At 42.3% G+C, this 23,578-nt stretch overlaps 1 protein-coding gene across 6 annotated transcripts in view; it reads left to right on the plus strand.

The window, feature by feature from the left end:
* Positions 1–23,578, plus strand: part of Rapgef2 (Rap guanine nucleotide exchange factor 2) — a 203,968-nt gene that overhangs the window by 166,673 nt on the left and 13,717 nt on the right. For 5 of the 6 annotated variants that reach the window (XM_057756813.1, XM_057756812.1, XM_057756815.1 and 2 more), the window contains 14 exons: positions 7,071–7,223; positions 7,582–7,746; positions 8,788–8,895; positions 8,983–9,186; positions 9,288–9,396; positions 9,823–10,069; positions 14,119–14,276; positions 14,770–15,010; positions 16,594–16,977; positions 19,318–19,529; positions 19,615–19,738; positions 20,297–20,320; positions 21,324–21,547; positions 23,242–23,448. In XM_057756813.1, the coding sequence (XP_057612796.1) occupies positions 7,071–7,223; positions 7,582–7,746; positions 8,788–8,895; positions 8,983–9,186; positions 9,288–9,396; positions 9,823–10,069; positions 14,119–14,276; positions 14,770–15,010; positions 16,594–16,977; positions 19,318–19,529; positions 19,615–19,738; positions 20,297–20,320; positions 21,324–21,547; positions 23,242–23,448 (2,560 nt within the window). The remainder of the gene's footprint in view (positions 1–7,070; positions 7,224–7,581; positions 7,747–8,787; positions 8,896–8,982; positions 9,187–9,287; positions 9,397–9,822; positions 10,070–14,118; positions 14,277–14,769; positions 15,011–16,593; positions 16,978–19,317; positions 19,530–19,614; positions 19,739–20,296; positions 20,321–21,323; positions 21,548–23,241; positions 23,449–23,578) is intronic. The other variant, XM_057756814.1, reaches the window with a different exon arrangement.

A 23,578-nucleotide genomic window follows, 5' to 3' on the forward strand; every position in this document is an offset into this window, starting at 1 on the left:
TGTCATTGAATGTAATGTTGACTGTAAGTGTGTCATATACAATTTTTATTATGTTGAGATTTGTTGCTTCTATCTGAACTTTTTTAAAATATATACTTTTTATTGAAAATAAATTTTTTCATACAGTGTATTCTGATCACTGTTTCCTCTTCCCATGCTTCCCCCAGATCCCCCCAGCCTCTCTCCACTCCCAACTCTGTGTCCCATCTTTCTCTCTCTTTAGAAAACAAATAAGTAAACAAGCCAGAATATAAACAAAGGAAAAAAATCACACACACACACACAAATCCCAAACCCCTAAAAACAGAAATCATGATATACAAGCAAGCAAAAGACCAGTAAGACTACCAACCCCCGTAAAAGGCCACAGTAAGTCTTTTTACATGAAGGGCTTTGTCAAAAGGCTTCTCCATCTATCCAGATGACCATTGGAGTTTTGGGGTCCTTTTATTTAATTTGTAACATTTATTTATCTGTGTACATTGAACTATCATGCATGAACATTTAAAATAATACTGACTCGATCATGGCGAATGATTTTTTTTTTTTTTTTTTTTTTTGCTGTTTTTGAATTTGGTTTCTAAGAGTTCTCCTGAGAACTTTTTTGTCTCTCTGTCTGGGTTTGGTATGTGCGCAAAAGTTTGATAGGGTTCCTTCCTTTTGTGTTTCGTGAACTAGTTTGAGCAGCTGAAGTGTTGTTCCTTCCTTGAAATCTGGTAGAACTCAGCAATGAATCCACCTGGGCCTGAGCCCTTTTCTTAATCAGGTGGGTTTTATTTTGTCTGCTACTCCATCAGTCCGGTTGTTTGTTATAGATCTGTTTAGATCACTCATCCCATCTTGGCCTAGTTTTTGTATATCTTACACATGTAAAAATTATTTCTTTTTAGATTTTTTTCAATTTTATGTTTTCCGATATTATGTTTTCAAAGTATATTTTGTTTATTTTCTAAATTTCCTTAGATGTGCTCTAATAGCTCTTTCACTTATTTTTATTAATTAGTGTTACATGAGGAGGGACCACTTGTTTGTCCTGGCCACCCAGCTAGCTTACAACTAGCAGAAACTGTATTAATTAAAACACTGCTTGGCCATTAGCTCTAACTTCTTATTGGCTAACTCCTACATATTAATTGAACCCATCTCCATTAATCTGTGTATCACCATGTAGCAATGGCTTACCAGAGATTCTAACCAATGTCCATCCGTGGTGGCGGAGGATCTGTGGCTTATCTTGAATCTGCTTTCTTACTCCCAGCATTCAGTTCTGTCTTCCCCGCTTACCTAAGTTCTGCCCTATCAAAAGGCCAAAACAGTTTCTTTATTCATTAACCAATAAAAGCAGCACACAAACAGAAGGACCTCCTACACCAAATTTGGTCTTCTATGGCTACAGGTATATCTTGTTTATCTTGTCAAAGAACCAAATCTTGTTGGTTTTAGTTTTGTTTTTGTTTGTTTCTATTTTGTTAATTTCTTCCTAGATCTTAAGTATGTCTTTCCATCTGCTGGTTTTGTGTTTAGCCCGTTACCATTTGTCCAAGGCTCTGTAGTGTGCCATTAAGTTATTTATTTAGGTCTGATTTCCTAATGCAGACACTTAGAGGTGTAAACCTCCCTCCTAGAAAAGCTTTTGCTGTATCCCATAGGCTTCAGTTTTTTTTTTTTTTAAATTCATTTTTAGGACTTTCTGATTCCCTTCTTGGTTTTTGCAGTTACCCACAAGTTGTCCAACCGTCTGTTATTTAGTTTCCACGACATTGTGAATGTTCCAGAGTTCCTCGCACTTCTGATTTGTAGTTTTATCCATTGTGATCGGATAGAGTTATTTTACCTGTACTGCTTGTTAAGACTCACTTTGTCCTGCAGTGTATGCCCTGTTTTAGAGAATGCTCACGGACTGCTGTAGTGTTGCATGGAATGTCCTTTGTCTGTCAGATTCCTGTGACCCATGACTTCATTTAACTCCGATGTTTGCCTATTTTCTGCCTGGGTGATTTGTCAATTGATGACACTGTTTTATTAAAAATCTGCCTCTTATTTCACTGGGGTTAATCTATAACTTCTTCCTGCAAGTAGTATTTGTTTTGTGAAATTAATGTCCAAGGTTCTATGAGTTTTATGTTTAAGATTGCAACATCCTCTTAATGGATTGCTGCCTTAGCGGGTAAGAAAGGCCTTTATCTCTTCTACCTAGTTGTGGTTTAAAGTTTGTTTTGTCAGATAGGAGAATAGCAGCTCCCGCCTGTTTTCTGGTTCCATTGCTAGGAATTCATGTTTCTATGTTTTTACCCATCTAAAACCGTTCCCATCTTTTACAATTAGGTGAGTTTCCTGGAAACAACAAACAGTTGCCTCCTGCCTTTGAGTCCATGGTGTTGGTCTGTGTCTTTGGGTGAGACATTAAGACCCATAGTTATTCGGAGTTGCTGGAAGGTGTGTGTTATGTCCTGCCGTTTTGTTGACTGTTTAGCATTTAGTGTTTTCTTGTTCTTCTCTTGTCTAAACATCCCTGGAGTGCTTCATTCTCCTCTCCAGCCCCAAGGATGTGTTTGTCTTTCTCTTCATTCTGAAGAATTCCTTCATTATCTTCTGTAGAGCTCGCTCAGTGGCCATTAACTCATTAAAGCCTGTTTTTATCGTGCTAAGTTTTCCTTTCCCCATCAGTTGGCACTGATAGCTTTGGTGGGTAGAATAGCCTAGATGGACAGTTGGCTTCTCAACTTCTGTGGAGAAACCTGCTGTTTCTCTGACGGGCCTGGCTTTCTTTTTGCTGCTATGTATCTATATCCACATTCATATATTTGTTCTGAGTATTTGGTGGATTGATCATAGCATGATGAGGGCAAGGTTTATTTATTTATTGCTCTTCTCTGGTGTTCTGAATAGTTTCTGTACCTGGAGAAACAGTTCTTTGCCCAAGTTAGGAAAAATGTTTTCTATGCTTTTGTAAAGGAATTCATTGCCTTCTTTTATACTCATGACTATTACATTTGATCTTGTCATGGTATCCTAAATTCTTGAAAATCAAGCTCTAATGTGTTTTCATTTATCTTTGTCCTTGTAGAGATTCTCTCACGCTTCTACTTCGTCGGGTTTAGAGGGTGGTCGGCCTTTACTCAGAGGCTTTGTATTTGACTTCTTAATGTTTTCACTTTCTCATCGCCAGTAGTTTTTGTATTTCTGTCTCCTTACTGGATTCCTCTTTCATATTGTAGATTGACTTACGTTTCTATGTAGGTTCTCTTGAGTTCTTTTAAGAATTTGTTTGCTTCTGTGAGGTCCTTGAGCTTAAAATTCTAAATTCTTTTGTTGCGGTTCATCTAGTTGTTCACTGCAGGCTTTACTGTAGGAGTCAGATCGCCTGGCTTTCTGCACTGCTTGTGGTTTGAGTGGAAATTGTGCATCTGGAGCTAATCACGGGCTGAATTGATTTACTCTTTATCTCAGCTTACCCTATCAAAGTGAGTATTTACATGTTCAGTAGACACTAGCTTGTTATCGTTAGCAGGACAGCAACAGGGCTAGGGCATACTGGCTATACAGGCCTCACCAAGACAGCAGGTGGAACTGGAGCCTCCCAGGCGCACTGTGCTCACCAGGGGAGTGGACAGGCTTGGATTCCTCCCCCTTCATGACCATCCTCCGCCCGGGTGTCCAGGCTTCACCTTGGTAACGGGCAGGGCTGGAGTCTCCCGAGGGTGCTGCTGTCCACTGACTGTGAGCAGGGCTATGTTTATAACTTCTTAATGCAAAACTCAGTAACTAGGAAAGAAGATTCTAAAAAGAAATCCATTCTTTTTAGAAACCAGTTCTATATGTCCATATTAGAAATTCAGTTCAAGTTATTTTTGTCTTCATTTTGGATCTTATTTTAATTTGCTACTGAAGAAATGCCAAATGTCTGTCTAGATAATAAGAATTTCAAATCAGACTTATTCTAATTTCCTTTAATCTTTAGTGAAGATTAATTTTTAGTATATTTATCTTCAAAAAGCATTTTCCTTCATACATCTACCTATTTATTTTAGCTTACCCATGTATTTTTAGAACATAAATGGGAAAAATGATTTAATTATGTTTTTCAAAACTAAATTTAAAAATGACTATGTAAGATTATTTGAAGACAAAAACCTTTCTTAATATTCTGTAGAAATTCAGGAAACATTGTTACTCTATTTTAAAAAGAAATGAAAATGCCTTTAAGAGAACATGTATGACCTATTAAAAAAAACATGCACATACCTATTATGGTCAGCATTGTAAAAATGAGGTTATTATTGCTGTTTTGGTTTGTATTTCACAATCTGGTTGAACTGGTAATATTTCCTGTAGCTTTGGAATTTGTAACTTTGGTTTCTAAATGCTTCGTAGAAGAGTTAGTGAGCTGAAAGAGGAGGCACTGGGCTCTCCCTACATTATCTGCTTCTCTAGCTGAGCAATGTTGAACATACTGAAATACAGAGCACCGTGTTAAAGAGAATGAACATCATCCATGGTTTGCATTGCTCAGAAATAATAATTGTATCTTATCCTGGTTTTCTCCAGGGTTTTAATGTGCATGTATATACATGAGACAGGGAGCTGTTTGCCCTCTCCTTTGGGGTAGGGAGTATGCATGATTAGGATACTAAGCTGAGAAATGTCTAAGATGACTCTGTCATGATCATGATGTCACATGACTGTTCTCATTAGGATTATTAGTGCCATATTTAGTATCACAGTTTTAGACAATTGATGTAGTCGTGAATATTAACCAGAATGCTGACTGTCCCATTGTGGAACACTGTCCTGGGCTAGTGTCCTCTTGGGCCCTCTCTCACACTTACAGAAGTCCTGGGTCTGTAGGCAGAGACTGCTCATTCATTTCCTGGCTGCTCAGACCCGAATAATCACACAGAAACTGTATTAATTACAACACTTTCTTGGCCAATGACTTAGGTGTATTCATAGCTAGCTCCTACATCTTGAATTAACCCATTTCTGTTCATCTGTGAATTGCCACAACTCTGTGGCTTACCTGGCAAGGTTCCAGCATCTGTCTCCTTGAGCAACTGCATGGTGTCTTTATGACTCTTCCTACTCTCTCTATATAGCTCTTCTGGCCTGGCTATACTCTGCTAAACCATTGGCACAAACACCTTCTTTATTAACCAATGGTAATAAAACATTCACAGCATACAGTAAGGAATTCCACATCATGGGCCCATCAATGTTAGACTGTGGGTTGGGAGTGGCTCATAAGGCCCTACCCCTTCTTAAAGATTCATAAGCTAGTAACTGTTGCTAGGGAAAGAAAACTTTTTCTCCAGTAGTGTAGCAGCTGGTAAGCCACTCATCTTTCTATATGTAACCCCTCGTTCATACTTCTAAGTAACCCAAATCTATATAGTCAGTATTTTGTTAAACTAGATTTGAGGGAATTACTTTCTTTGGTCTGTTGTTGTTACCCTATCTGGGAAAAATAGACATTTCTTCTCATCTCCTCAGGAACACACCTTTAAAATATAATTTTCAATAATTGAATATTTTATCTAGTATGCATGTAAATGTAATGACCACATTTTCATCTTTATCATATTAAAAGAGAAACAGAAATTTCATACATCCACTTATGTAAACCAGTGGAAATTAAAACTAAAAGTTTCCAGTTTTAACTACTGAAACTTTAAGGATAATGGTGGTTTTTTTTTTTATTTCTTTATTATGTATACAACATTCTGCCTCCATGTATGCCCACACACCAGAGGAGGGCGCCAGATCTCATTGCAGATGGTTGTGAGCCACCATGTGGTTGCTGGGATTTGAACTTAGGACCTCTGGAAGAGCAGCCAGTGCTCTTAACCACTGAGCCATCTCTCCAGCCCCTAAATGGTGGTTTTTATATGCTGGAATACCTGCTCTTGTCTCCATACCAAGCTTTGGTTATTTTGTGTAGCAAGTGATTTCTATAATGTACTTTTAGCCATAAAATAAACTTCTAATTGATCCAGGTTATGGTAGCCTGTATCTTTAATTTTAACACTTGGAATGCTAAGGAATTTGAGAGCAACATGCTCTGCAGAGTGAGATCCTAACTCAAAGAATTAATATATATTTATTAATATGTTATATATAATACATACATACATACATACACACATACAGGGGCTGGGTCATTGGCTCATTGTGGAAGAGCACTTGCCGTGCAGACATGAGTTTGTCATTCTGTCACCCGTGTAATAAGTTGGGTGTGGCCATGGGTACCTATAACCCCAGCATAGAAAGGTGGTCTGGAAACAGGAGAATCCCTGGCACTTGCTGGCCACCCACCTAGCAGAAAAACTGCAAGCCCCAGGTTCATTCATTGAGAGACCTTGTTTCAGTGGAGTAAGGTAGAGGGTGATAGAGGAGCACACATGTCCTCCTTGTCTTCTACAGCACACCTGCATATGCACACATAACCCTGACCTCTGCCTGTGCACGAGCCATGGAGTTATTACCGTGAGATAATATCCCACTGTTAAATTTTCCTTTTAAGAGCAAGGATTACCTGTAATACAAGCTACAAGTAGCAATCTGAAATACAATAAGTACATGGCTTCGTCTCCGACCTTCTTCAAAGCATGATGGTTACTAAAATTGTTGTCCATGTAAGCAATTGGCACAGTTACATGTTTACCCCAATATACAGACATTTGAGTGTCTTAATCTCTAATCAAAACCACCAATTTTGTCCTCTTTTGACATGTTCATAGTGTATAGAGCCACATGGCAGTTGTTTTACCATGTTTGCCCTAGGATTGTCTTCCTCTCTACCAGTGTTTCCTAACTGAAAATGAAAGAGGGCTTTTGAGTTTTTAGATTGTTATATTTTTAAAAAATAAAATATGAACTTAAAAAAAAAATAAACCAAGAGGGAAATGCATTAAAAGCAGAGAAGTCTGATTAAGGTTCATTCCTGCATTGATTTAGAAAGTAGGAGAAAGACAGGGGAAATGTCAGTATTAAATAATTAAAACTGAGTTATTAGGCAGGTAGCTCTTTTGCAAGCGCTTTATCATTGACACACGACTTCCATTTTATTCTAGTTTGTCTGCATCGCCCAGCAAGATTACTGCCGTATTTTGAACCAAGTAGAAAAGAACATGCAGAAAGTTGAGGAGGAAGGAGAGATTGTAATGGTGAAGGAGCACCGAGAACTGGATCGGACCGGAACAAGGAAGGGCCACATCGTCATCAAGGTAGGGTAAAGAGGCGGTCCTGCCAAAGGGGAGAGAGCTCTGCTGTTTAGTTTCTTGTGACTTCTTTCTTTCTTTCTTTTTTTTTCTTTCTTGTCCTAATTTTTTTAGGTTGCCAAACAAAGTAATGGTTTTCATTGTGGCATTTGCATAATATGTGGCATTAAACTTTGTTCATATCCATTCCCCTCCCTGCTTCCTTTGCCAACAAGCTTAAAATCCTCTTACTAGTTATTGGTTGGTTAATGGCAGCTGATTAGTTACCCATCTTGCGACCTATCTTATTTGATGTGAATGGTTTGAAATCAGGTGCCATATCAGTGATCCATTCATACTGGTAACTAGACTTTATTGGTTGCAGGGGACCTCGGAAAGGCTGACCATGCATTTGGTGGAAGAGCATTCCGTAGTGGATCCAACGTTCATAGAAGACTTCCTGTTGACATACCGCACTTTCCTTTCCAGCCCGATGGAAGTGGGAAAGAAGTTATTGGAGTGGTTCAATGACCCGAGCCTCAGGGATAAGGTTGGAAGTGCCTTCTGTTTTAGTGTCTAAATGTCAACTATTAAAGATAAAATCTGGAACATCAGTTATGTTCAAATTAATTTAATGAAATACACGGATATTTTTTAAGAAAAATAAAAGGGATTAATCAAATGATGCAGATATTAATTCTTACAGATTTCTAAGCTCTCAGTCTCGGTAATATCTTTTTACTTTAAATGCAAGGGCAGTGTGTCATTCACTTGGTAATGTGGTAAGACAAAACCAGTGTCTTCATGCCACAGGCTCTGCCGCTGGTGTGGTGGGCAGTGTCTACCTGGTGGACGGTAGAGGTTTGCTGGGGCTCTGGAGCAGTCCATCCTCCTGTGCTGCTGAAGGCCTTGGGAGGCCTTGGGACCTCCTTCTGAACTCACTGTCCAGCAGGGCCATACTGAGCGATACATTGCACATAGTAGTGTTGGCTCCTTTCTTGACAGCTCTTCCCCACACAAATCCGTCTAGGTTATTACTGTTTGTTTTTCTTATCTGTCTAGTCTGCCGCTTATACTTTTTCCTTTCTATCTAATTTTGTATTAAGGTATTTTGGTGTAATTACATTTGTTATTACTTAGACTTCTTTTCAATATGTTTTGAAAATAGAACAATGTAGGATAAATATCTCTAAAAGGTGCAGAGATCCAGGGCAAAGCAACTTCCTCTATTATCCTCTACCTTATTTTTTGAGACAGGATCTCTCACTAAATCTGGAGCTCACTGATGTGAGCTAGATTGACTGGCCAGTGAGCCCCTAGGGTCCTCCTGCTGCCCAGGCACACACTGCAACACCTAGCTTCTTAAGTGTTTACTGTGGATCCGAACTTGGGAACTCACACTTGCATAGCAAGCTGCTTTATCAGCTGAGCGTCTCCCCACTTCCTGAGGTCATTTTTTAACATGTGTAAAATCCATGTTTAAGGCTTTTAATTTTTGTGTTCAATATTATTTGGTAAATTGTTTAAAGTTGTGTATTTTTAAATCTTCAGCACTAAAACTAACACGTCCTGGACTCCATTGCTTTTGTAGGTGACACGTGTAGTGTTACTATGGGTGAATAATCACTTCAATGACTTCGAAGGAGATCCCGCAATGACTCGATTTCTAGAAGAATTTGAAAATAATCTGGAAAGAGAGGTAACATTTGTGTTTTTATGAATAGTGTGAAGTGTATCTTCCTCTGCTTGTCCCCGAGTTGATGCGCCTCTCCCTGAACTCTTGCAGAAAATGGGTGGCCATCTAAGGCTGTTGAACATTGCGTGTGCTGCGAAAGCAAAGCGCAGGTTGATGACGCTGACAAAGCCGTCCCGGGAAGCCCCTCTGCCCTTCATCTTACTGGGAGGCTCAGAAAAGGGCTTCGGCATCTTCGTGGACAGCGTTGACTCGGGTAGCAAAGCAACTGAAGCTGGCTTGAAGCGTGGGGATCAGGTGAGCGGACTCACCTCTGGGTGTAAGTGGGAATGAATTTCAGAGCCTTTTTTTTAATCAGTCAGTGATATACTGACGTTAATTTTATGACTTCATTTTAGATATTAGAAGTAAATGGTCAAAATTTTGAAAATATCCAGCTTTCAAAGGCAATGGAAATTCTTAGAAATAACACACACCTGTCCATCACTGTGAAAACCAACTTATTTGGTAAGTATTCTGCAAACGAAGACTGCTTTTGCTTTTGCTTTTGTTTTGTTTTTACATTTAGATCTTAATCCCAGAAGAAGTAATTTCTATAAATAGTAAGCCAGTAAGGATTCTAGTATTTCTAGGTCCATGCTAAAGTACATAATACAGAATTCTTTTTGTAAGTATATAATTACATTTAGATAAAAATGTATCAACTTGAGGACCAGGTATTGACCCATCACCTGTCTTCTGTTGAAGAATACAGTCACCTCACAGATGGAAGGGTGTCTTCCTTTCTTAGACTCGTTTGGATAGAGACTAGTGTTTCTATAGTGTTTTAGTTTTTAGAGCTAGTCTGTGCTCCTTCTGTATTTGCAGACACCACCATTAGCCCAGTATCGTTTCCGTTTTTGTGACTGATATCTTGTGCTGTTTCCATTTTAGTATTTAAAGAACTTCTGACAAGATTATCTGAAGAGAAAAGAAACGGTGCCCCTCACCTCCCTAAAATCGGAGACATCAAGAAGGCCAGCCGCTACTCCATACCAGACCTTGCCGTCGACGTGGAGCAGGTGATCGGTCTTGAAAAAGTCAACAAGAAAAGTAAAGCCAACACTGTGGGAGGGAGAAACAAGCTAAAGAAAATACTCGACAAGACTCGGATCAGCATCTTACCTCAGAAACCGTACAAGTATGTTGAGTTGTTCTCGGCACTGTGCTTGATTGCGTTCCATAGAGAGATACACAGAAGCGTTGATGGACTGTGTGTTTGCCTAAGAGTTTAGTAAACATCTCTTCAGCGGAGGGTCTTAGAAACAATAGGAGACAGTTGAGTTTGCTTAATTCTGCTTTGCCACTTGCCTGCCCACTCCCAGTTTTTCAGAGTCAGGTGAACATGTCTTCATTTGAACTTCTTATAGGGGTTGTTGACGTCCTGCCTGCCCCACGACTTAAGTGTACATGCTGTTGGCTTCCATGTTTCTTGGTGTCCCCTCTACACTCTCTCCTCTTTATTCGTCAGTCATTGTATCTTCCAGTCGTCCCTGTTCATCGCTGCTGTTTCCCTCACTTCAGTTATTTCACTGCGGGAAGACCTTGGCAGCCAAACACAGGCCTCTTCCTTCCCCCTCAGCAGCCTCTAGAGTTAGCACGCCAGGCTGCAGTCATGAGTTCCTTCTTGGATGTGTGTGCCTGTCAGGAGCTGAGGCCACACAAGCTTCGGGTGTCCCTACTCTTTGCTTAACTTTGCTTGTTTGCTGCCTGTTTTCTTCTTCTTAGTTTTGGGGTCTCATGCTCTTTTATGAAGCTCAATTACCATCAGTCAATTTTTTAATGATCTATTCCTCAAGCTACAAATTGAAAAGCTACTGGCTTATTTGTTTGATAATTTAATAGGTCTAAAGAGAAACAATCAATACAGACATTCAGAGGCTAAAAGAGGGGCTCAGTGGTCAGAGAGCCTGCCCACAACCTTAAAATTCAGATTCCAATGCTAAGCTAGGTAGTACAGACTCTTGCCTGTAACCTTGGCATCGAGAAGGGCAAACAATAGTGGATTATGGGACTTGCTGGTGACAGCCTGGGGAGTAAGGGTGAGCTCCCGGTTCACAGGGAGACCCTGTCTGAAAGGAATAAGGTGGAAAGTGATAAAAGAGACCAGGGAACACCATCCTCTGGCATCCCCGTGCACACCCCTACACATGTGCATACATGTATACACACAGTATACACCCCACACACGTGCATACACATACACACAGAGACTACATCAAGTCTTTTCTTCCTTATTTTCTTCTTAATTACAAACATTTTAATCACAGACTAGAGGCAAATGATTTAAAACCTTATTGGTAATTGCCAGACTTACATTATCCTCGTTAAACTATGAATAATGATTTGTGGTTTCTAAATTCTGAGTTCTAAAAGATAAGCATGGTTGTATGAGGGTCTATAAATATTGGTTTTAAGAGTGTGTTTATCCTGAGTAAGTTTCTTAGAGACAGTGGATTAGGATAGTAGCATTTACAAAAATTATAATAATAAAAGGTTCTTCAAGTTTAAATTCAAACCTCTAAAAAATTCAAAAATCATTGTGTCCCTTCAAGTATTGCAGGAAATGGGACGCAGAAGAACTGGGCTGCAATCCATCCACAGCTCAGGGTATTGACTAGGAGTGCAGTGTGAGGTTGTGTATGTTGTGGTGGCAGTGTGTGCTTACAAAGATGCTCAAACACTAGACAAGGGAAATTTTAAAGGTCACTAATTAGCTATACTGATTTTAAAACACCAGGGAACTGTTGTGGCAAATATGTGGCTCATTTGAGTATTTTCTCAGGAAAACAATGTTGGAGGGAGGTCACTTGTTGGTTCGCAGCCACCCGGCTAGCTTAGACCCAAAATAATCACACAGAAACTGTATTATTTAAATCACTGCTTGGCCCATAACCCTAGCTTCTTATTGGCTAACTCTTATATTGATTTAACCCATTTCTATTAATCTGTATATTGCCACGTGGCTGTGGCTTACCAGGTAAAGTTCCCAGTGTCTGTCTCTGGCAGCTCCATGTCTTCTCTCTGACTCCACCCTTCTTCCTCCCAGCATTCAGCTTAGTTTCCCTGCCTTGTTCTGCTCTGCCCTATCAACAGGCCGAGGCAGGTCTTTATTCATTAACCAATAAAAGCAACACACAGACAGAAGAACCTCCTACGCCAAAACAGTTTGAGAAATCAATGCTCAAGGAAGAGTCTAGTTAAATGCAGGCTCAGAAAGCTGGAGATCTGCCATGATGTAATCGCCTTGATTTAGTGCTGACTACTGCTTCCTACTGCTTCATCTTGTCTGGACATCAGCACCTGTGTATAAAATTCTGGGGAAACATGCCTTGAGCATGTTAAACACTCCACCTCCGAGCCAGGTGCCCCCTTTGTTACTGTGTTCAGCAAAGTAATAACCTAGTAGGTTAGTGAAATCTTCTAGTAGTATACTTGATCTACCTCTACCCTCATGTTGCCCTCATTACAGAAGCTGAGGTGCTAGAGACTGGTGAATTGTCAAGGGTGAGCGTGAATTACTGTGTATCGGGGGTGCATATGTGATGTATATAGAGCAAGAAGCAGGTTGTAAGCATGGTAGAATTCAAACTGGGATGTCAAGTAAGTTGAGCAAGAAAGCCCAATGAACCCAAAGGAAGAAAGGATTAGTCAGCAGACTTGTTTCAGTAACAGTGAGCCAGCTGGAGAGGCTAGACAAGAGGATGTGCCCAAGGAGGGGTTTTTCTCAATTAGATTTTGCATCAAACATGCAAAATTTAAGCCCAAGAATAGCCTTGTGTCTGTGAGTATTAGGGTATATAGGTGAGGCATCAGGAAGCAGGGAAGCAGGGCAAGTGTCAGCAATTTATTGCAGGAGGTGTTGGAAAGCATGGTGAGGAATGTCTTAAAGGGTGTGCTGGCGAGTCCTGATGATCACGGCCATTTCTACCATGAGTGACCTGGCCAGGCAACCTTTTTGTACCCACAGTAATTGTGTTGTGTCATATATCCTCATATTTTTAACAAGGACATTTATGGGACAAAAAAATAAAATTCCACCAATGTAAAGACTTTTTATCATGCACAGAACATTAGTATTTCAGGACTTTATATGCCCAACTATGCATGTCTAAATAGAGTTTTTATTTCTGTCCTGAGCTTTCCTATTTGTGAAGGAGAATTTACACTAAAATTTCTTTATTTATGATAACTTAATTTATATCCCAATTTTATTAGATTTTTTTTGTCTCAGGGTATTCATGCAATTATAACTATAGACATTTAAATGCATATGATCTAGTTATTCTTTTGCTGTATACTTGTTTTATTGTATGCTTCCTTTTGGAAACGGTTGATCTTTCAATCAAGAAATAATTTTGTAGGCTGCCAAGTCATATTTGAATCATTACCTACAAGTGAGGTGTGGCAGTGCACACTTGTAATCCCCGCTCAAGAGGCACGAGCAGGAGGCTCCAGCCCCACAGCCCTCCCCAAGCTGTGGTGCAAGGCATTGCACAAACACACAAGTGACCACAGAGCTATCTTTCTATAAATAGAAAGGGGTCTGTAGCCATCAGTACTGCTCGTAGTTTTCTGGAGAATTTAAACGTGTAACTAAAACCTTTGAGCAATGAATTAGACATCACTGCATGTGCACTGCAAGTGCCCCGCAGCCAGAAAGTGTGTCCCTGCCTGCTGCACACTCATGCTCCGTTATCAAGAGCTGAGGTCTGTGTCAGGGTTTCCTCACGCTGGGACTCCATGGTGATCTTGCTGTCTACCTAAAACCTGAAGTAGGGCAGTTTGAGGTTTCTTTCCCCTCAGTTCCTTCATCTTGAAGATCAGATCTTAAAAGCATCTGTGTCCACTGTTGCTGAGCTCTTGGTGGAGTGAACTCAAGTGGGCTCTTTCCCACGGGGCTTGTCTTGGACTCATCTTCATTCATTCATCAGACATGGGGCATGTCTTCTCTACTGTTATTATTCTAAGAAAAATAAATACTGGTTATGGTCATGGCTCGTTAAAAAGACAGGTTTAGAGAAACCTACTGTATGTTTAAGAGAGTGAATTGGGCTGAGTGTATTTCACCATTTTTCACATTTTTACATTAATTGCAAGTTTAAATGGAAACAACTTATTTCATGATCCGTGATGACTTAGAGCCTTTATCTTGATTGTAATTTATGTTTTAAAATCCACTCTTCTCAGTGATATTGGGATTGGTCAGTCTCAGGATGACAGCATCGTGGGTCTGAGGCAGACCAAACACATCCCAGCTGCCCTGCCTGTCAGTGGAACGCTGTCTTCCAGCAACCCCGACTTGCTGCAGTCACATCACCGGATTCTGGACTTCAGCACGACTCCCGGTGAGCCCCAGAGACGTGCAGCTTTCTCGGTGACCTCCCTTTCTACTGTAGTAGTGGCACAGTATGCATGTTTGGTTTGGCATGGATGGTATCATTCACCCGGAGTCAGAATGAAGCTCAAACTCCGAACATTGGGACCAGTCCGTCGGAAAATCTTTTTGGTGTGACTAAACCTGTTTTGTATGTGATAAAATGAATAGCATACTATGCATTTATTATTAAGTTATATCAAGTAAATAAATTAGGAGTGTGTTTACATAAACTTAATGGGCTTTTCCTTATAATAAATGCTAACTTGAGCTGTACATTTTTTTTGATGCTCACATGGCATCTTGTGTATGTGCTCCCTGTTTGAATTTGTCTGTTAGCCACACAGCTGTCAGGGAAGACATGTTTTGCAGTTAGCATGTCACAACTCTGTCCAGGATGGGTGGGGTGTGTTACTCAGATTGTGTTGCTGTGTGCTAACACCGTGTGCCTTTTCCTGCCCCAGACTTGCCAGATCAGGTGCTCAGAGTTTTCAAGGCTGACCAGCAAAGCCGGTACATCATGATCAGTAAGGACACCACGGCCAAGGAAGTGGTCATCCAGGCCATCCGAGAGTTTGCCGTCACTGCCACCCCAGACCAGTATTCTCTGTGCGAGGTCTCTGTCACACCAGAGGGAGTTATCAAACAACGGCGACTCCCAGACCAGCTCTCCAAGCTTGCCGACAGGATACAGCTGAGTGGAAGGTACTGTCTCTCAAGACACCCTTTACTCTCTGAGCCTACATCCAGGGTGAAAGACAACACATTTGCTGTTGTTGCTTTGTTTTTACAGTGGTGAAACTTGAACCCAAGGCTTTGCCAAGCACTCTCCCACTCAAGGAAATTAGTAAGATGAATAGCTTGGTTTTTGTTTCTTTTTTTCCTCTCTAGTTTTCTGTGTGATGTCATTGTTCTTGAGTCTTTCATGGTATGGGTCTAAACCATGACGTTCAGATCTCCTGTTTTTTTTTGTTTTTTTTTTTTTTTATCAGTGATGGTCACTTCCTTGCCCTTTGTCACTTTTATTTCTCGCCCCAACACTGATAAATACTGTTTTGGAGGTCAGAGGTCAGGCATCCTCTGCCTGTAGATCTGTAGCTGCACAAATCTTCACTGAGTTTCAGCTTCATGGTTCCCGTTACTCGGGCTGTCAGGGTAACCACAGTGGAGAACACTAACCTGTACACGTCAAGCAACGAAGTATTAAAAGACGGATTGGGAGCCCCACTGTACTTGTTCTGTGTCTTCATTTATAGTTTCACTTGGAGAAGGCATTTGCCTGCCAAAACCGGGGCAGAAGCCACAGAGCAAACTGTTTTTAGTGAAAGGGTCACAGTACTGTCCATATTGACCAGCCACGAGGCTTCAGATGCCTACTTTCTGTTGTGACAAGTTGGGGTGATGCCTCCCACTTCCCTGGATGAGTTTCATGAAAATCTAAATATTTGATAATTAAAATCTTGGAGCAGGAGAGATGACTCAGCAGTCAGGGGCACTTGCTGGTCTTGCAGAGGAGCTGGGTTCTGTTTCTAACACCCACATGATGACTTACAACCACCCAGTCCCAGGAGAGCCTATGCCTTCTGACTTCTGAGGGCCCTAGGCACATGTGTGGTACATACATGCAGGGAAAACACTCACACATGTAAAAGAAATTTTAAAAAACTAAAAAATCTGATTTCAGGTTACAGAGGAAAATAAATTGCGTTAGGTCACTCCCCTCCCAATATTGCATAATGGCATATGTGAGGTCAGAAGACAACTTTGTGGGTCCCTGGGTTTCCATGACAAGTCCCTATGCCCATTTAACCATTTTGCCAGCTCAGCTAGTAAGTTCCTAATCATTAAATGAGAGAATAAACTTGAGCTAGTATGGACCTAGCAATTGTCAGATTCCCGCTTCTCTGGAAACTGACTTATGCCCTTGAGCTGATGTTTATATCTAGTGTGGAATATCTTTTGTCACCTTTGATAAACAAGCTAACAGTATTTCGATGGCAGGAAAAACAAACAGAACTACAACACCGGCACAGAGGAAGTCCCCATGGTTTGTTCAGTTCCACTCACCTGCTGAGTAGGTGGCCGTCACCAGGTGGTGCGAGCTGGTACAGTGACCTGGTGACTGGAGAGGCATCTACACCCCCAGGCTGGATGAAAAGAACCCTTACATCGTTCTCTTAATTCTTCCTCACCCCCTTCATCCCCCCCAGGAACTAGCAGTGTTCCCGGAAGGAAGACCACAGACTCCCTGCTCAGCCTGGCGTCTAAGGGGTTTCTGTTTCTTTCAGGTACTATCTGAAAAACAACATGGAAACGGAAACGCTGTGCTCAGATGAGGACGCCCAGGAGCTGTTGCGCGAGAGCCACATCTCTCTCCTTCAGCTCAGCACTGTAGAGGTCGCCACGCAGCTCTCCATGAGGAACTTTGAGCTCTTCCGCAACATTGAGCCTACTGAATACATAGATGATTTATTTAAACTCAAGTCAAAAACCAGCTGTGCCAACCTGAAGAAATTTGAGGAAGTCATTAACCAGGAAACATTTTGGGTGGCTTCCGAAATCCTGCGAGAGACGAACCAGCTGAAGAGAATGAAGATCATTAAGCATTTCATCAAGATCGCCCTACACTGTAGGGAATGCAAGAATTTTAACTCCATGTTTGCGATCATCAGGTAAGAGTATCTGTTCTCGGTACAGTTGATTCTGCAGATTTTTTTTTTTTAAGATCTGTCTTGGAGCACCATGTAATTACAGAAATAATAGCAGTCCATAATTCATAATTGACACTGTGTGTGTATTGCTGGTATGTAACATAAGGCCTCATATATACTAGGTTATAATTGATTCATTAAGCAGCTCTTTCTTTCTGATTCTAAATCTTTTCTTTCCCTCCAGAGCTTGGGGGGCAGGGGAGTGTCTGTCCCTATAAGTAACCCAGACTGGCATGGAACCCATGATCCTGTTTCCTAAGTGCTGGGATTATCGGTGTGTGCCACTATGCCCGCCTCTATTTCTTATACCTTACTTTAAACTCTCTTGGTGGCTAGGGAGATGGCTCAGTGAGCGAAGCGTGCAAGCTTACAGACCTGAGTTCAGATCCCCAGCACCCACATAGAAGCCAAGCACAGTGTGGTTTTCACCCCAGCTTTGGGGAGGCCGAGACGCTAGATCCTGAGGGCTTGCTAGCCAGTCAGTCTAGGGGAAATGGTGCCCTTGGAATACAGCGAGAGAAATAAGATGGAGAGCGGTAGGGAAAGACATCAGATAGTGACTTCTAGTCTCCATATGTAGGCATATATACTCCCCATGCAACACAGGTACACATATAATCAAAGTTTAAAAAATGTCTAAAACTGTCTCAGGATTTGGAGACAAGGTCTGTATGTACCATTTGTGTATTGATTTATTCAACCTTGTTTACTCTGACTTCTGACAAATCATTTGAATTTCTCTGAACACCACTCATTTTCTATGTAAAATAACAGTACTCCCCCCAAAATATCAAGAGGATTAGGTAATATAATAATATCTAAGGGATTCCATTGCAGCATTATCACAGATGTTCCAGGTTAACTTTCTTCCCTTTTAAAAGTGCTTATGGTGGGGCATGAGAGATGCAGATGGATAGTTTCCTGGATGCTAAAGATGATTATTAATCATTTTATCTGTCTGGAGTCTTCATACTTGTGGCTTAGTATAATTTTTGTAATGGAATATTTACCCAATCTTTTTTTTAAATCAAATACTTGTTATGAACCAAATGCTGCTCTACATATGTGTGAGACTGTTGCAGAAGGGATTGTTGAGGGTTGAATCTTACAGCTAGACTCAGACATCTTTAGTAATCAAAATAGGACCCATTGCAGTCAAAGTATTTTTGCCAATGAGAAATAGATTTGTCTTCTTCTGTATTATAAAAATCCATGTTTTAGGTTTTAACTAAGTCTTAGTGTGCTATTCAGCTGTCTGTTACTGTAACAAAAAACCTGAGATAATCATTTTCTAAAGAAGAAAGGTTTACTTTGGCTAGTTGTTTTGAAGGCTTATGCCCACAGTTCCTTGGCCCTATTGTGCCTGGGCTTGTGGTAAGGTAGTAGTATATCACAGAAGGAGCATTTGGTGGAACTGAGCTGTTTGTAGCTGGAACATAAAATTAAGGAAGAGATGGGAGAGGGGTGGCCTTACCCTAGTTCCGTAGGAGGACCTCCCACCACTCACTTTCCCCACCCCTGTTTTGGAGCCAGGGTCTTGCTTTGCAGATCAATCTGCCTCAAATATGTGACCCTCCAACCTCCCCAGGGCTAGGATTACAGGCTTTGCCCCCATTCCCACCTTAGCTTCCCTTCACAGCCTCCCAGTACTGAATGCACTGGGGGCACCTGAGCCACACAAGGACCCCTGGAGGCCAGTTCAGATCCATGCTATAGCAGAGGGTGAACAGATCAAGAGAGCATAGAGAAGAGCTAGCCAGCTGACTGTGGAGGTAAGCCTTTAAGCCCCACACCTCAGGAGGCAGAGTCCGGCAGATAACTGAGTCTGGGACCAACCTGGTCAGAAGAGCCAGCCAGGGCTACAAGCAAGAACCTGTCTCTATAGAAGACAAACAAAACAGAAGGGCCAGCCAGTAAAGAGGTGCCAGCTGCCAGTCTTGGTCACGTAAATCGAACCCCTGGACCCACATGTTATCAGGGGATACCTGACTTCTGCAAGTTATCCCCTCACCTTCACAGCTCTCTGGGGACCCCCCCCCCCACACACACACAAGGCAAATGAATGAATGGCTATAGAAATGTCATGAGAGCATAAAGGGAAGCAGTATAAAGGCAAATGGTTTGGCTCTGAGCCTGCTTTTAGCTGCCCCTCACCACCCAGGCAGGATGGGCATGACCTTAGGGATTCTGTGGATTTCCATGCATGTAAAGTTCACACACTCAAGTGATTCATTCCATGTCTTCCTTTGTTTCCAGAGGGATGATTTACTCATGTCTCCCTTCTCTTCTCTCCCCGCTTAGTGGCCTGAACCTGGCACCAGTGGCAAGACTACGGACGACCTGGGAAAAGCTTCCCAATAAGTATGAAAAGCTGTTTCAGGACCTCCAAGACCTGTTTGATCCTTCCAGAAACATGGCGAAGTACCGCAACGTCCTGAGCGGCCAGAACCTACAGCCTCCGGTCATCCCCCTGTTCCCTGTCATCAAGAAAGACCTCACGTTCCTCCATGAGGGTGAGCGCAGGTGGGCCCGCTCTGTCCTGGTGGGAGCCCAGGATGAACACCGTGTGACTTCTTGTTCCTCCTTTGTTAATCTCAGGAAATGACTCGAAAGTGGATGGACTGGTCAACTTTGAGAAGCTGAGGATGATTGCCAAAGAAATCCGTCACGTCGGCCGAATGGCCTCGGTCAACATGGACCCTGCCCTTATGTTCCGGACTCGGTACGTGCGTCGTAGGCCATGGCATTTGTGGAGTTGGGACTGTTAGAGTGAGTGTGCCCACAGCAGGAAAATCTGAATGCTTAAATTCAGGAGTTACATTAGGATGTACTGAGGGAATCACCCTCAAGGTTCAATTTGTAATGATGTCTCTCATTTCCATCCAGGGCACACATGCTGGAAATGCAAAGAGCTTGTCCTTAGGACAATTTTAACTGATGTTAGGTGCAAGTATTTACATTTTATTTTTCACAACACTGTGTTGTGAAACTTACAGTCAGCAGTGTGAACTAGAGCAGAATTGTCATAATGTCTATACAACCTGTTTATCTGTCGGTAAGAAGCGATGGTTAAATCAATGGAGGGACTGAGCAGAATGCAGGCAGCAGCCTCCGAAGCCAGAGAGACGTTTGTAGTGGGTGTGTGTGAGGTGACTCTGCAGTTAATGTCTGTGGGCTTCTAGAACTGCTTGTCCAGAAATCTGGTCCTTTCCTTCTGAGCTTGTGATCTCTCTGTCTCTTTCCACACCCATGCTTCAATCTCCGTGGCTCTCACTTGCAGGAAGAAGAAGTGGCGGAGTCTGGGGTAAGTGGCAGAGCATTTGCACACTCGCGTCTTGCTCAGCCTGTGGCCTTGTTTTCTTACCTGCTCTCTTTTCTGACGCTTTGCTATGTTTTGTTTTCTCCTAACCCTCTTGCTCTATCAGAATTTCAGATGCAAACTGACTTCAGATTTAATCTGTGGGGCTTTGCTGAAGTCATGTCCACAGGAGCTGTGAAATGATTGACGATTATTCTGGGAAAATGTAGACCAGACATTTGTCTTGGCTGTCAGAACGATTATATTTTAATATCATTTATATGCTTTCAAATGAAAAAGCCAAAGAAGTGGGGAAGGGAAGCATGCTTGTAGAAGGAAGAATTCGTGTAACTCAAACAAGGATTGCACAGATCCAGAAGTCAGTGTGGTGGTGCCAGGTGCCCCACACCCTAAAACCAAACTTTCCACGGCTCAACTAACTACTGTTTTCATTCTATACAAATCAGCCCCCTCTAAAAGTAATTCTTAACAATTCACGTACTAAATAGTTTCCATCCATATATTTACGTTTGCATGACCGTTGTATTAACAGATTTACTGGTTTAAAAACTCACATTCAACCCACAGAGTAAGAACGTGATTGTGAACAGGGTAGTTGAGCTTCATTAAGTTCATATAAACTAACTCCCATTAGAAGAAGCAAATTGAATTTCGAGATTGTCTCTAGAATCACTCAGTGTCCTTGCACAAGCTTTTATGTGCGGTTACGTTTGCTGGCTTCTGTGAGAGAACGGAGTTTGAATGCTCTGTGAGATGAAAAGTCGAGTTTACTGGTAGGATCAGAATGTATGCCAAACACATTTGTGTATATGTGTTATGTATAATTCCTTTTTAACTGAACCTTATGTAATCTCTTTTTCCACATTGTCCCGTAGCAGTTTACTCACTAGAAAGGGGCATGTGACCTTTCAAGCGTAGTCTTTACACAGGTCTGGTAGACCAGCCAATGCCGTGCTCCAGAGTTGCATTCTTGGTTTTCATCTTCCAGGTCTCTGAGTCAGGGCAGTGCAAACGCCACAGTGCTGGATGTTGCTCAGACAGGCGGGCATAAAAAGCGGGTACGCCGTAGTTCCTTCCTCAATGCCAAAAAGCTGTATGAAGATGCCCAGATGGCTCGCAAAGTGAAGCAGTACCTGTCCAACCTGGAGCTGGAGATGGATGAGGAGAGCCTTCAGACACTGTCGCTGCAGTGTGAGCCAGCCACCAGCACATGTGAGTGCCTCCCTAAATCAGCTCAGGTGCGAGTGGAAGGCGGCTTCCAGCCAAGAGGCACACGGTAGTCCCGGGATGCACCGTCCTTGTGCTTCACTGGGTCATCGTGTTCAGTTAAGTTAGTGCAGTAGGGGACACTGGGCTCAAACCTCCTTCCTTTGGTTTCATCTGACACAGCCAAGCACATAAGCAAGGGACATGGAGGTGATTGTGGCCCCAGGTGGCGTGCGTTTTTTTTCTCACAGGGGGACTTCCAGAATGATGGACAGCCTGGTTAGGGGTTGCCAGGTCAGAGGAGTATAGACTGGGTGTGCTGGCTCTTGGGTCTCCCTCAGCTCAGACAGCATCCAGCACCTGCCCACTAAAGCAGTAATCCTGCTACACAGCACACCACATCTTAGCCGGATGTGTAGGTGTCCAGCCTTGAAATAACTGGCCAGGCTGTGAGCCAGGTATGGTAGCACACGTCTGCAGTTCCAGCTTCTAGGGAGGTGAAGGTTGAAGGGTCACGTGAGCCTGGACAACACAGTGACACATTACTGTTAAAATGAAAATGTGGCCAGTCTTTACACAGGGCATCTTCCATTGTGTCTGTTCCTATATGATAGGATTTAAGCATTTTTCGTTTAGGACACTTTGGGAATTTTAATGGGCAAACTTGAATTATAGCTTCTTGACAGTTGAAATGTGAGGCAGATAACTTGAGGAGATCACATGATTCAGTCTACCCAGGACATAGGATTGGAGAGGTGACTTAGCGGCTAAGAGCACTCACAGTTCTTGCAGAGGACCCTTGTTCAATTCCCAGAATACACGGTGGCTCATAACCATTGAAAATTCCAGTTTCGGGGGCTCCCATGCCCTTTCCTGGCCTCTGTACGTTCTCAGTGCACATCTGTACCCACGACACTCTTTAAGTTCCATGTGACATGGCTAAGAGCTTGAGCAGTTTGAGTTTCCTAGCAGCTGTTCTCTGAGTGTCGGAGAGCTCTGCCTATGAGGTTTCCATAGCAGGTAGTGTTCCAGTAAACCACCTCCCACCACACAGTGCTAAGCAGCATTGGCCGCTGTCTGCTCAAGGATAATGCTCCATCCTAGGAAGATTTGATACTAAGTCGAATGCAGTTAATAGCATTATCTCGGATGGGGCAAAGTTCTGGATGCTATTTTAAAACAATTCTTGATTTTCTTATTTTGATTTTTATCATGTATTTTTTATTTACTTGTTTGCTTGTTTATAAAACGTAGATGGTTGACACCACAGGCTGTGTTGTACCTGTAGGGGTTAGAGGTCAGCTTGTGGGAGCTGGTTCTCTCCTTCCATATGGTTCCAGGGGTCAAGTTCTGATGGTTAGGCTTGGCAGCAGCATCCTCTACCTGCAGAGCTGTCTTGCTGGCCCATATGTTTGTGTTTTTAACATCCAATCAGCACTGAACCATCCTCATTGTTTTTACTTTTCTTTGGCGCTGCCAGTACAGTCCTCTTCACTATCGCTCGTTCAGAAGGCATACCCCTTGTTCTGCTGCTCGTTCAGAAGGCGTACCCCTTGTTCTGGTGCTGCTCTCATTTTCAGTATCCGGGGTTTCCTTTCCCTCTCTGACCTTGCTGAGATGGTGCACATACTCTGTGGCCCTGACCTTGTCTCCACGTGATCCTGACACCTGTGCCCTGTTTTCACCCTAACAATTACCAGTGCCCAAGAATCCTGCAGACAAAAAGCCTGTCAAGTCTGAGACCTCCCCTGTGGCTCCACGTGCAGGGCCCCAGCAGAAAGTGCAGCCACAGCAGCCACTGCCACAGCCACAGCCACCACATAAAGCCAGCCAGGGACTGCAGGTGCCCGCTGTGTCCCTCTACCCTTCACGAAAGAAGGTGCCGGTGAAGGATTTACCACCTTTTGGTAAGTTTCTGAACTCATGCTTTTCGGGTGATATTTACTGACGTGTTTCTCAGGTTAGGAAATAATGTTTGTCTTGGATAACTTGGCCTGCATTTTATTTCTCTGTGACCATCTTCTAATAAGATAAGCA

The sequence above is a fragment of the Chionomys nivalis genome, chromosome 24, assembly GCF_950005125.1.
Source record: "Chionomys nivalis chromosome 24, mChiNiv1.1, whole genome shotgun sequence".
NCBI classification, from domain to species: Eukaryota; Metazoa; Chordata; class Mammalia; order Rodentia; family Cricetidae; genus Chionomys; species Chionomys nivalis.